The 14,444-nt window shown below is 34.0% G+C and overlaps 2 protein-coding genes across 2 annotated transcripts; one reads left to right on the plus strand and one right to left on the minus strand.

The window, feature by feature from the left end:
* Positions 1 to 572: 572 nt before the first annotated feature.
* LOC106622592 (26S proteasome non-ATPase regulatory subunit 5) lies at positions 573 to 2,348 on the minus strand. The gene is made up of 3 exons (XM_014241812.3): positions 1,283 to 2,348; positions 1,026 to 1,209; positions 573 to 969 (listed from the first exon to the last, which is right to left on the minus strand). Exons 1-3 carry the CDS (start codon positions 2,235 to 2,237, stop codon positions 609 to 611), a joined length of 1,500 nt encoding a protein of 499 aa, XP_014097287.1. The 5' UTR covers positions 2,238 to 2,348; the 3' UTR covers positions 573 to 608.
* Positions 2,349 to 3,241: 893 nt separating this feature from the next.
* On the plus strand, positions 3,242 to 5,049 carry Bap60 (Brahma-associated protein 60). The gene is made up of 3 exons (XM_014241811.3): positions 3,242 to 3,461; positions 3,530 to 4,756; positions 4,824 to 5,049. Exons 1-3 carry the CDS (start codon positions 3,339 to 3,341, stop codon positions 4,977 to 4,979), a joined length of 1,506 nt encoding a protein of 501 aa, XP_014097286.1. The 5' UTR covers positions 3,242 to 3,338; the 3' UTR covers positions 4,980 to 5,049.
* The last annotated feature ends 9,395 nt before the right edge of the window (positions 5,050 to 14,444 follow it).

The following is a 14,444-nucleotide window of genomic DNA, read 5'->3' on the forward strand; positions in this document are numbered from 1 at the left end:
TCGATGGTGCTGTGCACTTTAGAGAAGCCGTGTTAGTGTTTGGCTAGGCTCAGGTGGTGTGTGAAAGTTAGGGGTAACAAGTGTTTTCACTACTGGTGAAAGGAGAGTTATCGGGTGATAAGACTCCACTAGGTTGGGAGGCTAACCAGGTTTCAGTAATGGGACCACCACTCCGATTTTCCACACATCGGGTACGTGAAGGGTGGTCGGCGACAAGTTAAAGACCTTGGTGAGATAATTTACTCCCGTCGAGCCAGCTGTTTGTTGGTAGTGTGCGAAATAGTTGCAATTTGCACAGCCGTAGACTTTAGTGTCGCAGTAGTTATACATATTGTTGCTATAAGAAATGGACTATGCTTCAGTGCAGTCGAAGTTAACATTTTTTCTAATTGCTGTTTAGTTTTTATTTATCAAGCGATCTCATACGAATAGAATAGGTCCACACGATCTCTCTGGTAAAAGTTTGACCAGCAGCAGCTTTAGCATACTCCCAAAGCTTTCAATTAAACGCGAGATTTTTCCTTCAGTGTAGTGGACATTGAGCTCGGTAAGTTGGAATAACAAACAACAAATATTTTTCAATTATATATATTATTATTATGTATCCATCAATTTCCTTCCGTAGCTATGTCTAATATACTTTGCACGAAGTAAGGACCTTCATTAACATAAGTGCGTAATTGCAAATTAATTTGCATATCAAAAACATCAGTATCTGCTAAAAGACTGATTAATTCAAATTTTTTATATTTCGCCTCTTTGTCAAACTCAATTTTTCGGTCAAGTAAAAATTCCACAAAACCAGCTGTGTTTTTTAATGCTACTAATCCCCATTTGTGAAAGCACACGGATTTAATGAAGCTTAGACATGCAACTTTGATATCGGGAAACGGGTTTCGACAGTAGTCCATCAGAAATTGCATACTTTCTTCTCCCGCTAAATACTTGAACCATTTTTGAAACAAGTCTCTGAAAATTAAATAAAAATCATTAAATTATTTAATTAAAAGTGATTTCAAATTTACTCTATATCAGTTTGGTTAGAACTTTCGGTCGAAAAAACCATTTCCAATGTATTAAAGGCTCGGTTTTTCAAATCTGTAGAGAGGTTTCTCAAATATGAACTCATAGCTTCAAATGTTTCTTTAATCAACGCTGGATAATATTTATCTAATAGTTGTTTGCCTTTCTTTGTTTGAGTGAGATTTGCTAAGATTAGATTTATAACAAAACATATAAATGTTTTTCCATATCTTATACATATATATTTTAGATTACTTACCAAATGTATCAAAGGCCGCTGGTAGTATTGACACATTTTCAGAAAGAATGCTTTCAAATAGACATTGCATCATATGAGAATAATCAACAATAATTTTCTGTGGTTGTACTAAAGCGGTTTTGCCGAAAAATTTCATAATTCCTGGAATGAGTAGTTGATCTATTGGGTTTTGGTCAACATTTTCCACACGTCTGCTTATTATTTCGAAAACTTGTCTATTTTCTAAATATAGTAATCCATGATTTTGTTCTGCGAGTGCAGCAAGTATTTCCAGAATATTTACTTGTAATAGGACATCATCATTATCAAGCTCTGACAAAGCCCGATCGAGTAGAAATTCAACTTGATAAAGCATAGATGCCGATTGCTTGGCAAGATTTACAGCTAGTTCATAAACACGACACTTAACAATTTCGTTAGATGTCAACATATCTAATAACTTGTTTTTCATGCATCCATCATTGATATGTTGTTCTAGAACTATAGTTAATATTCCAATCGCTGGAAGTCCGACTTTACTATCATCTTCATTTAATCCATTTAAAATGTGAATGAGGAGTTCTGTAGATATTTGAACATATTTTTTCTTGTTTCGCTGCCTTTCTAATTGTTTTAAAATTGTGTTGAAAACAATAGTTTTTATACTAGATCGTGGATTCGTCAGGGTCCGCTCCAAAATCGTCGGTAGGGTGCTTTGTTCAAGGCTCAAGTGTGACATGCATATTGATAATATATCAGCAGTCAGTTCACATTGTTCTGTGGCCTCATTTTTACAATTTAGACATTCAATAAATTCTGGAGAGTTGAGTAAACGGTTTGTTATTAGTGTTTCCAACTGAACGTCTGAAGTTTCACTAATTTCATACAAACGAATTCGTATTTCAGATAACGCAGTCAAACGATTCTCTTGGACATTTAAATTGCTAATTTGTTCACAAAACCAATTTTCGTTCATTGTGGCGAGATTTTGAGGAATTACAAATATTAATTAATACTTGGAAGAAATTTAAAACCAGTTTATATCTTTCCTTCTGTTTTTTTTTTGTTTTTGTCTTGAATAAATGACAATTCACTTCGTTTGACAATTGTCCTTGGTGTTGCCACAATAACAGATTACCATTTAATTAATAATTAGCATATAAATTATAATTTACGTTCTCTGATATTAGACTGTGGCCAGAGAACGTACACGTCCTCGTCTGAACATGCACATACATAGCTCATGACTTCTCCACGCATTCACAATAATCTAATTATGAAAAGGTAAGCTAATCAAAACTTAGTGAAAATGGTTTTGTCAGTTAAAGCTATCATCCAAATAAGCCACCAGCGGTTAAGGATAATATTAATCGGGTGTAGAGAAAACGGCGCTAAATGTACTGCATTAATTTTTTATCTGCTGATCTTGCATTTGCATATATGTGCTCCGAATATCTCTTCGTACTCTTGTATTTCTGCTTTTTCTACATTTTTTCTCATAAAGCTTTAAATTAGTCTCTGAATGATTTAAAAAAAAAATATTTGAGTTTGATAATTGTTGCAAAAAATCTTGGAGGATCTGAAAGACTTGAACAATCTCCCTTTGATTTGGGTGGACATGCAATCTCCTATCTCTTAAACCTACTTATCCATCGTAAGCACTACACGCGCTGCACAAAGTATCGGTTCTATCTAACTATAAAGGATGAACACTTTTACACTATCGAGTTCTATCATCTCGCATTATTCTCCATTTGAGATTTATATTCAAATATCCAATGAACTTCGATACATCTGACACCAGACATCTCATAATTCATGCACGGCAATTAATTGTTGATACCCACCAAACGTTATGAGAAAATTTTGCGGTGTAAATCACAGTAGAAGATACTAGGTGTAAATAATACCTTATCATGTGAAAATTTAACAGATGGCAGCATTATACTGGTGATTTAAATTTGACAGTTGTGTTGTGTTTTACGCCATTTTTATTGGAAAATCTTTAGTGACGCTTGTGAATAGCAAAGATAAAGTAAAAATTGTAAGTTTCTTTTGTGATCTAAATATATTTAAAATGTCTCAAAGGTTTGCTCCTGGGCAACCAGGACCTGCTCCGGTTCCCGGAACACCTCGATACCAAGCACCACCTTCACAAACATCAGGTATGCGGCCATATACTGCCGGTGGAAGTTTTCCTGTGAGTATTAAATATTGATTTATGTACCAATGCACTTTTAATGTTAAATTTTATATACATTTTCATAGCAACGTGGATTTCCATTGCATCAAAATCCAAGTCAACCAGGGCAAAATAATGCAAATTCACCCGGTGGGCCCCCCTTGCATCCAAGAGCATCGCAACCAGGTTTTCAAAGTGGCCTTAGAGGAAGTGGCTCCAGTGGTGGAAACAAAAGATCGGCTGAAGCTCGTAACATTAATAGTAATCAGAGTAAATCAGATTTTGTAGCAGCAAAGAAAAAGAAAAAACTCGCAGATAAGATTTTACCTCAAAAGGTAAGGGATTTGGTACCGGAATCGCAAGCATATATGGATTTACTTACTTTCGAGAGAAAATTGGATGCCACTATTATGAGGAAGCGTCTGGACATTCAAGAAGCATTAAAACGGCCTATGAAACAAAAGCGAAAACTTCGTATATTTATATCTAACACATTTTATCCCTGTAAGGAACCGAGCAATGAAGGTGATGAAGGTTCTGTAGCTTCATGGGAGTTGCGTGTGGAAGGTCGTTTATTAGAAGATGGAAAAGGAGATCCCACTACCAAAATAAAACGAAAGTTTTCATCTTTTTTCAAGTCTTTGGTTATTGAATTGGATAAAGAATTGTATGGCCCTGATAATCATTTGGTGGAATGGCATCGCACTCATACTACTCAAGAAACAGACGGGTTCCAAGTCAAACGACCAGGTGACAGAAACGTACGCTGTACGATTTTATTATTACTAGATTATCAGCCACTACAATTCAAATTGGATCCAAGACTAGCACGCCTACTTGGAGTGCACACGCAGACACGTCCTGTAATAATTTCAGCGCTTTGGCAATACATTAAAACTCATAAATTACAAGATGCTCATGAGCGTGAGTACATAAATTGTGACAAATATTTGGAACAGATATTTGGATGTCAACGTATGAAATTTGCTGAGATACCACAACGTCTCAATCCCTTGCTACATCCACCAGATCCAATTGTAATTAACCACTTTATTGAAAGCGGTGCAGAAAACAAGCAAACTGCATGTTATGATATTGACGTTGAAGTTGATGATACACTTAAAAATCAGATGAATAACTTTTTAATGAGCACAGCTAGTCAACAAGAGATCCAGGGTTTGGACACAAAAATTCATGAGACGGTGGACACAATCAATCAGATGAAAACTAATCGGGAGTTCTTTTTGAGCTTTGCTAAAGATCCACAAAAGTTCATACATCGTTGGATTGTTAGCCAAACTAGAGATTTGAAGGTACGAGATACGCTATTAATTATTTTATGTAAATAAAAAACATATCTTAATTGTATTATTTATATAGGCAATGACGGATGTTGTTGGTAATCCAGAAGAAGAACGCCGTGCTGAATTTTACTATCAACCATGGACCCACGAGGCTGTATCTCGATATTTCTTTACAAAAGTGAATCAAAAACGTGCGGAATTAGAGCAAGCTTTAGGAATACGTAATGCCTAACTTCTCTATTTGCTTTTTAATTATTTATATATTAATTTTCTAATATTGGTATAATAAATCTTTGCATACATTTGTGTTATGTAATTATTGCATGAAGCCACAGCTTCAAGTACTATTTTTTTTATAAAATGTGAAAGCAATATTAAAAACGCATTATTAATAATTTTTCTGCTAATATATACTTATACATATACATAAAGTTGAAAATCTATAATTTACACGATGTTGTTATTAAAAAGGCGTTGGAAAATTTCTCTACAACTAGGCATCAACATTTTAATATTTCAATCAGTTTTACTTAAAAACAATACAAGTATACAAAGATAAATAAAATTTAATTAATAACAAGTAAGGAAGGGCTAAGTTCGGATGTAACCGAACATTTTATACTCTCGCAAAGTTAAATGGTATATTCGTTTGAGACTTCTTAATATATATTATAATAATTAGAAGTAGGAACCGTTGCCTTAGTTATTTACTTTTCCCTTACAGTGAAAATAATTAGAGCAATTTGTAAACTAAATTTACTCAAATTATGAGAAATCGTTCTTGTGCTTTTTGTATACGCTTATAATTGATTTTATATAGAATGCATTACAACTGTATTGAGAAGTATGAAAAGAAATCGTTTTTGAACAATGAATAACATTTTTTATTTATTATATCGATATTATTATACATGTTTAGCTTAAAAATAATAAATATTAACAACTTTAAAAATGATATAATATTATTATATTAATTTGTATATAATATTTACAATATTAAACATAAATTTTTGTAGAGATTCTTATACATATATCCAAATTATATTTCTTTTTTCCTTATACTATTTAATTTCCATCATATATTTATACAATAATGTCATATATAATTACAAATTATATTGTATGTATAATTTAAATTTTCTTAATTAGATTATTTACATATTTTTCTTAAAATTGTCTTAAAAACTACGGTCAAAATTCCTATACCATTCCAATTCGATTATATTTGGAAAACAAAATGAAGAACTATTGCACTAAGTCCGAAAACTTTAGTTCGAAATAGGGACACAAATACTGTCATGATAGTTGTGTACTGTCTCAAAAGTAATTGCATTGTAGTTGAATATTCTGCACCAAGCAGGGAACTAAAGCTTTTTCTTGGAGCAGATTTCTTATTGCAGTCCCTGTAGACATTAAACAAATGTTAAAATCTCCAACAATCAGCACATTTTGATTGCCTAACTCAGAAGTAAGGACTTCCTGAAGTTCTACAATTAATTGTCTGACAGAGAAAGCTGAATTTCTATATAGAACCAGAATATTAATATTGAAACATTTAAACAAAACCGCTTCTAAAACTTTGCGGCCTGAATAAATTTTCTTTACAGCCTTTGATTCTATAGAGCAAGCAATACTATGCTTTGCATATAATATAATGCCCCGTTTATTTCTGTTGGTTGTTTCCGTGCTATCTATCCTCAGCTCGGGAGTAAATCCTGGTATATCAAAACTTACGCAAGGATAACTCCAAGTTTCTACAAAACATAAAATATCTGAACATAGCATCAAACAGTCGCTTTTTATATCATTAATGTGAGCGTGAAGACTCTGAACATTATGGAATAAAATTTGATGTCCTGATGTTCGGGAAATCATAAAATTGAAACTTGTTGTCAAAGCTTTATTTGTGTTCAATTGCGTCAGTTCCCTAAATACGGGATCTGATTCAGAAAATTTGTTAGGAGGAATAAAATTTCCTATGATGAATAGACCTTCTGCAGAAGTAGCTCGACTACAAGCGACATATATTGAAGCTCTAGGCATTCTGGGTCGAGTATGAACTACAACTTTATTATATGTGGCACCCTGACTTTTATGAATAGTTATTCCCTCAGCCGGAACAACTGGAAAGTGATTTCTTTCAATAGAAATTTGTATATTTCTTTTATATTGAAAAGATTTTAGAACTTTTTCAATTGGTGTCCAAGAAATTTCTAGAGGATGAGGCTTTTTTGATCGTGCTATCAAACCAACAGAAGATTCCAAAAATTTAATCCACAGAATTGTTGGAAAAGAACAATGGAAATCAATTTGCATAAGTTGTCCAGCTGCCCCATTAACCAAGCCATCACACGTGTTTATGTTCACTGTCATCATATTTTTGGCGGAGGTTTTTAGTGTCAATTCATAGGGCAGTCCCTGCGTTTCAGAAGTTTTGAAAAGTTTAACTCTTTCCAAAATATTATCATTTTCATTTATACCAATTCCTTTAACTGAGTCTTTTGCAGTTGAAAGGAAACTTCTGTTGGGATTCGACTGAGCTTAAGGGCATTGAAATTATTTGTCTCTTCATTGGACCAAAATAAATGTATGGCATCATCGGGAACTTCTTCGAAATTAACTACTCGAGTTTCAATGAGTGATATGTCCTCATTTGTCATAGTACCAGATGCCATATGATTTAATGCAATTGCAAAGGCCTGATCCTCCCATTGTCTCATTATCTCTGTTATTTTAAAGTATTTAAATAACTCCCACAAAGGGGAACCAACTAAAGTGCTGTATGCATCATTGGGATTAGGAGAAAATATCCACCTATCTCCAACAGGTGAGAGTTGCTTCAAATCACCAAACACTATGATCGGTATACCACCGAAGCGACTGTCTGTTTTGAAAATTTGTTTTAATCTCGCATCAACAGAGCTAAACATACGAGCACCTACCATCGATATTTCATCAATTATGATTAATTTTAAATCGATAAGTCTGGAATACAATGAATTCACCGTGTCATTGTTAAGTGGTCTCAACTCTCTATTCAACTGATTAACAGGTAAAGAGAATATTGAATGAAGGGTCATTCCACCTATTCCGAATGCTGCTTTACCCGTAGGTGCGCAAAGAAGAATTTTTAAGGAACTTGGATTGGATCCAGGTGTAGAATTGTAACGATGGTTAAGAGCTTGATATATTGCAGATATCAAACGACTCTTTCCTATACCTGCACCGCCGCCAATGAACTCATAAAATGGGAGATTTGTTTTTAGGTGGTGCATCAAATGTGTCAAATAGGTTCTTTGCTTAGTATTTAGACTTTGAACTAAAGAAAATAATTCCTCAACTGGAATTAAATGGGGTAGTTTAATAAGTCTAATATTGCAATCAGATTCAGTGCCATTATCTCTTGAATCTTCACCATGCAACTGCAGCAACTTTATATTTGTATTTCATTTTGAGCACCTTTCACTAAGTCTATGTCATTAAAAGACTTTCTAGAACATTTTCAAGTTCTCTTTGCTCAAAAACATCATATTTTCTTTGATTTTCCTCAATTATAATACGATGTGTTATGCAAGTCTGCTCATTATCGTTTTCAATGAGATCTTGCTGTTCATTCCGCCAAGGATAGTAAAGCATTAACATTTCGTGGAAATACTCAACTCTGGCCAAATCTGGGTTAAACCTTCTATACCGAATAATACAAGGTTTGGTACGTTTTTTCACAAAACCGCTACCGTCTTTAAGAGGCATGACAACCCCGCTTTCTGGTAAATCATCGTCTTCCCTCTCTTCTTCTTCATGATCACTATCTTGTGCTTTTTTACTAGATTTAAAATATTTATACCTAGATGCAAAATCAGCTAAACAAAGAGTTTCTAACTGATCGGATCTTTGAACATAACGGTCTAAAATACCGGCTACGAATATTTCAGTCGAACCTGAAGGTTTTACGATTCGAACACGTTCCTCAGGTCGAGAGGTATTTATAAATATTTCTGCATTACTTGCTTCCGAAAGATGGAGCCCAATGCAGCAATATACTACTTCTTGTGCAAATATTTCTGTGCCTGATATAAATTTGTGACCTATATGTTTAAGTTTTTGCTTAATAGTATAATTTCCAGCATTTACCTCTGATATAGAAGAGCCTAGAAATTCCCCTGTTAGACTTGTTAATATAATTAATTATATATGAACAGCAAGCATATGCATCCAGTATATATTGGATATCCATATTTGCTCTATGGAGTTCCAAAATCAGAGGATTATAAGCGTTTATAAAACGACCTAAGGGCTAACAAATAGTCATCAAAAGACATATTTATTCTACTATCAGACAGGAAGTGTTCAAAATCGTTTAAATTAGAAATGTCTTCTGTAGTCATATTTGAATTTAAAACGTTTTGAATTTTGAAAAAGTTTTCCTTGTGTCTTTCTGAATTTTGACCTGTTTCTGTAAGAGGTAACAGTATTTGCGTTGAAGGCATTGGTGGATATTGTATACCAAAACGACAAAACTGTTGTCCTCTTATTTCCCTAGTACAAGACCGACTGTGGTTATGCTTTTGATAACCCAAATAATTTTGTAAGTGGCTGATCGAACCATCGGTAAAAATATAATTGCCAATAAAACTAATGACATCAGGGAATGTCTGAGGATCTTGAAGGTTGATCCTGGGAGCATTATTAAGCCAATACATGCCATGTACATGCGGGGAACCTCTCTGCTGAAACTCCACTCTCCAGTAGAAATTTGTAACAAAATGCTCTCCAAAAATGCCGGCATTATCTTTAAAAAGCTTAAGAATTTGTCGATAGCGGTAGTCAAAATATCTAGCACAAGTAACCGCGTCTGACCGAACTAAGCGATACCTATCTTGGGTTGTTAAACTGTTGGCTTCCTCTTCCGAAATATCTTTAGAATCAACAGTTTTAGAAAGGACGACCAAAAAGCTCAACCCACTGAGATTCTGCAGCCGATAAAGTGATAAAGAAGGTTGGAAGCCCAAATTGACGAATCATAGCGATTGCCTTTTTCTTCTCAGCTTCCCAGTGCGTAGGTGAGGATCTAACGCTTTCAAAACCTTGTAACCATCATCGTGTTTAATCAAGTTTTGAACAAAGTTTTCGTTTAATAGATTTTGGGCCGTAACTCGGTTGCGACCTGAAAACTTTCTAAGGCAAATGGATGTACTATTCTTAATTTGTAGCAGTTCTAATTTTTTGTAATCATAGAACAACTTTGGAATGGTATACGCTCTTCTGTCAAAACGGCGAATTTCAGAACGTATTATCTTGCTATACGTTTCAGAGCATGTACGCTTCTGCCCAACGTATATTGTTCCAAATGACAACAATTCTGAATTATTATCTTGAATTATGTCAATTGGTCTTTCTCCTTCACCTGGCGCTATAACTAAACGGTTATAGTCTAAGTTTTCTACAGGAATATTGTCCAAAAGAGTTTCTTGACCGCCTGGATTTAGCTCTGAAGGTAAAAGACCCGTGGGGATATTATTACCTGAGGGACTATCATGAGAAGTTTGTGCCGCATGAAAAGATTGAACCAATCGGGAATCCTCTGCAGATGCAACAAACGGAACTTCTTCTTGGTTATTAAATTCTGAAATCCAGTTTTCATTAATATTTATATTGTGCTCACGATACAGAGGGGTATTCACTAAGAACTGCAAAGCTTCCATAATCTTTGCGGGGCGTATGGTATCGATCATGTAATCATGATTGTATTCCAAACGCCTTCTTAAGTGAATTTGTATAACATGAGCCTCATCAAAGGACCTTGGTAGAGATGTCACAATATTGTTAACAGAAATTGGTATATTAACAACAGCACCTTTGAGCAAACTCTGACTGAAATTTTTTCTAGAAAGATTTTTTTGCTCTATACAAAGTCCAGCACTCTAAGAAACTTTTTTAGCATTGTTGACTGGTATATTTTATAATAAATTCAACATGATGGCTGAGAAAATATACCTAACCACTGATTATCACCAAATATTAAAAGAAATATATGTATATAGATATCTATATCTGTCACTTTAGGTGATGCAAACAACTCTTTGGTGAACAAAACTATACTCTGTTGCAACATGTTGCGAAAGTATAAAAATGTTGCGAAATAATTCAACATTCATTACTCGATTATTATTTGGTATCTTATTAACTTATGTTATTGATCATAGATTTATTTTGTGTCAATACTATTTTTTTCTCCGAAATGTTAACTTTCATAAAAAGAAGCTATTTGACTCAAACATGGTATATGTGATATAAACTGAACCAAAGGGGTTAGATTTAATATGTGGGGTATATGAGGATGCTGTTGTACCAGAGGAGCGGAAATCAGTATATTAGGATTATAACGTTTAAACAAAGTCTAGACCAATTTCATTCATATGCAGCGATATACATTATTTTTAAGAAAAACTGTCCATTTAATTTCATTAAATTATCAAATTGACGAAAAAAATTATACCATAAGTAGTACATGTGAGCTGGGAAAATCAAAGACCAGAAAATTCCTCCAAACCGTATATTAAAAAATGTTGAATTAAACATCCATTATTAAATGATATCGTGATTAAATTACAATCAAATTTTGTATCTTCTTGACTTATATTAAAGGCCATAAACTTAGTCTCAGTTTTATTGCTTGAAGTGAGATATACATAAGTATGAATTTGATATTAACTCCACCAAAGTGGCTAAATTTTATATTATAAGCTTAGGTGGCAAACGTCAACCAGAGAATCGGAATTCATTATATGAAGGTGTGAGGTTTAGACTTAATATATACTAATTTCATTCTAATTCAGCGTCAAACCACATAATTTTTAAGAAATCTTTTCCACTTAATTTCGTTAAAATATCACGTTGATCAACCGGAACGGTGTAAAGTCAGGTGGAAAGACGGAAATCATATATATTTTGGCGATAGAGAAATATATTAATTTTGACATTGCTCAGCTTTACTCGAGAACATATTTTGAAGCAATTTTATATATAAAAAAAATATTAATACTCACTGACCGACATATTCGGCATAAAACTGGTTAGAATAACGAAAAGCATTATACGTAGTATATGGAATTTGAGGGCAGTATTAACCCGATTTTATTAATTTTTTCCAATACCACATACTACTAACATGCCACAGACTAATAAAATGCTCCCACTGTTTCATTAAGGTACTTCACATACCATCACCAATCAAATGGAGTAAAGTCAGACGAATGTTCGAAAATCCTGATATTAGTTACATGGGGGCTAAGGAAAATTTTCACCCGATTTGATCTTGTTAGGAGTAAAACACGCTCTCTCATTTTCATTGAGATAACTCACATATGCGGTATATAGTCACGCGGAAGTTCAAAAATATTTATATTAGATATATGAGGGCTACAAGAACTATTGATCCGATTCAACCCATTTTTGAAACAAAGACATACTATTATCGATAGTTTCATTTATTTATTCTATTATATGAATTTCAATTATATATCTTACACAATGGCCGATATTTACGTTAAAAAGTCAACTATAGGTACTGGGGTCCACATATTCAGTACCTAGGGGCTTGAACAGTTTTGGTTCGATTTAGAGAATTTTTGGTCACAAGGTGGCATACTTTAAACGTATTATTCACGCAAAGGTTTACGCCGATATAATCATTGTTGCTTGATTTGCATAGTGGAAAGAATAAAGTGGAATTTAAAATGGTGTCATATGGAAAATAGGCGTGGTTGTAATCCGATTTCGCACCATAACATAGAAATATAAAAAGAATGTTATGTACCAAATTTGGTTGAAATCGGTTAAAAAGTGGGCGGTGTCACGCCCACTGTCTAATTTTGAACGCGGTTCCGATAAAGTCATCTCATACATCCCTGAGATAAAATTTAATGTCTCTGGCGTGTTTAGTGCTTGATTTATCGCGCTTTTAGTAGTTTTTAACAGTACCGTTACATGGGGAGTGGGCGGGGTTGTCACCCGATTTCAACTATTTTCACACCGTCAATAGAAGTGCTAAAAATATTTGCTTTCAGTGAATTTTGTTATTATAGCTTTAGTAGTTTAGGAGATATGCACATTAAACCTATTAGGGGCGGGACCACGCCCACTTAAAAAAAATTTAACTGCAGATGCCCCTCCCTAATGTGATCTCGTGTACTAAATAACAGTCTTTTATCTTATTGCGGAGCTTAGTTATGACAATTTATTTGTTTTTGATTAATGGCGTTTTGTGGGCGTGGCAGTTGTCCGATTACGCCCATCTGCAATACCAACCGTCTTACTGTACCAAGAAACATGTGTACCAAGTTTCATAAAGATATCTGAATTTTTATTCAAGTTACAGTTTGCACGGACGGACAGACGGACGGACGGACAGACAGTCACCCGGATTTCAACTCGTCTCTTCATCCTGATCATTTATATATACATAACCCTATATCTAACTCGATTAGTTTTATGTGATACAAACAACCGTTAGGTGAACAAAACTATTATACTCTGTAGCAACATGTTGCGAGAATATAAAAAGATTACAAAAATATAATAATCTATTTTAGTTAACATCCTAAAATAAGGAATACTGAATATATTTAATATGCCTAATAGGGGATACGCAACTTTATCATGTGATTGATGTTCAAGCGACATTACTGTTCATAGTGCTTATTAACCGCCAGTAGCTTTTGCCTTAAACTAGACCATTTCATAATTTTTCGCACCCGTATGTGTAATAATGAATATTGTAAAATGTTACACTTTAACGCTATGATCAAGTTTATACTCCTTCCGAAAGTTAGTAAGGAAGCCTATTTGAATTTTGTAAGCTCGAAGAAGTAATGAGAGCTTTGCTTAAGTTAAAGCATTGCACATTTGAAACCGGATGTTAAGTATTCATGCTCATCCAAACATTCTTGCTTCAGAGCTTAATAACAACTAAAACATATTATAATTTAAAAACTTCAAATTTCAAGTAAGTAGGGTCGTAATAAATGTTAAAATTCTTTCTATAAATTTAAAATTTTCTGCTGACGCTGACGGTAAACATGTTCCGTCGCTCATGTATGGAGTCAATAAAGTCGACATTGATAGTATTTTCAGCACCCCTTAAATTTATTCAGTTAATTATAGTTAGATAGACAGATTTATAGTTGCAGAATGCACTGCGTCCTGTGGTCTATTGTGTGGTCTGCTATATCACTCTTTATTTAACTCAGTTGAATCAAAGAGGTTTAGTAAAGTTCCTGGGTCAACTTTGCTGATAGTTGGACTTGTTCTTTCGATTGCAGAAAAATAAAATGTTATTTTTCGTGGCAGCACTGTTAAGAATTTTTATACATTACCATTGTTCCTCAACTTCTACTGTGCATTGTTTTTAATTTCAACGGGCGAGATTCCCTGAGAGGTTTGATTATTACTAAGAATGACAATACGTTCCCCCTGATAGTTTTCTTTTAAAAAATCTTTGCACATCTGCTAATGGCGTGGATTTCAACTTGAAAAATTCTTGGAAACCTTGAACTTCTCGAGGAAGGAGTCTCCCGTTCACATTTGCTGCCCAGTGACACTCTGAACCTTCAATATATAATCTTCTGGTAATGTCGTTTCTGGGATAACCATAGCTTCTGGGATAACTAGAGTTAACTTATTTTTTTTCTATTGAAAT

Source organism: Bactrocera oleae, chromosome 5 (assembly GCF_042242935.1).
Source record: "Bactrocera oleae isolate idBacOlea1 chromosome 5, idBacOlea1, whole genome shotgun sequence".
Classification (NCBI taxonomy): domain Eukaryota; kingdom Metazoa; phylum Arthropoda; class Insecta; order Diptera; family Tephritidae; genus Bactrocera; species Bactrocera oleae.

What these genes read in the sequence shown, in the direction of transcription:
- LOC106622592 (XM_014241812.3), bottom strand. Translation starts at nt 2,237, where the DNA reads ATGAACGAAAATTGGTTTTGTGAACAAATTAGCAATTTAAATGTCCAA. An exon ending in AGCGGCCTTTGATACATTTG is followed by an intron (nt 1,210 to 1,282) that starts GTAAGTAATCTA and finishes ATCTAATCTTAG; the next exon opens with CAAATCTCACTCAAACAAAG. An exon ending in TCTAACCAAACTGATATAGA is followed by an intron (nt 970 to 1,025) that starts GTAAATTTGAAA and finishes TTTAATTTTCAG; the next exon opens with AGACTTGTTTCAAAAATGGT.
- Bap60 (XM_014241811.3), top strand. Translation starts at nt 3,339, where the DNA reads ATGTCTCAAAGGTTTGCTCCTGGGCAACCAGGACCTGCTCCGGTTCCC. An exon ending in CTGCCGGTGGAAGTTTTCCT is followed by an intron (nt 3,462 to 3,529) that starts GTGAGTATTAAA and finishes ACATTTTCATAG; the next exon opens with CAACGTGGATTTCCATTGCA. An exon ending in GCCAAACTAGAGATTTGAAG is followed by an intron (nt 4,757 to 4,823) that starts GTACGAGATACG and finishes TTATTTATATAG; the next exon opens with GCAATGACGGATGTTGTTGG.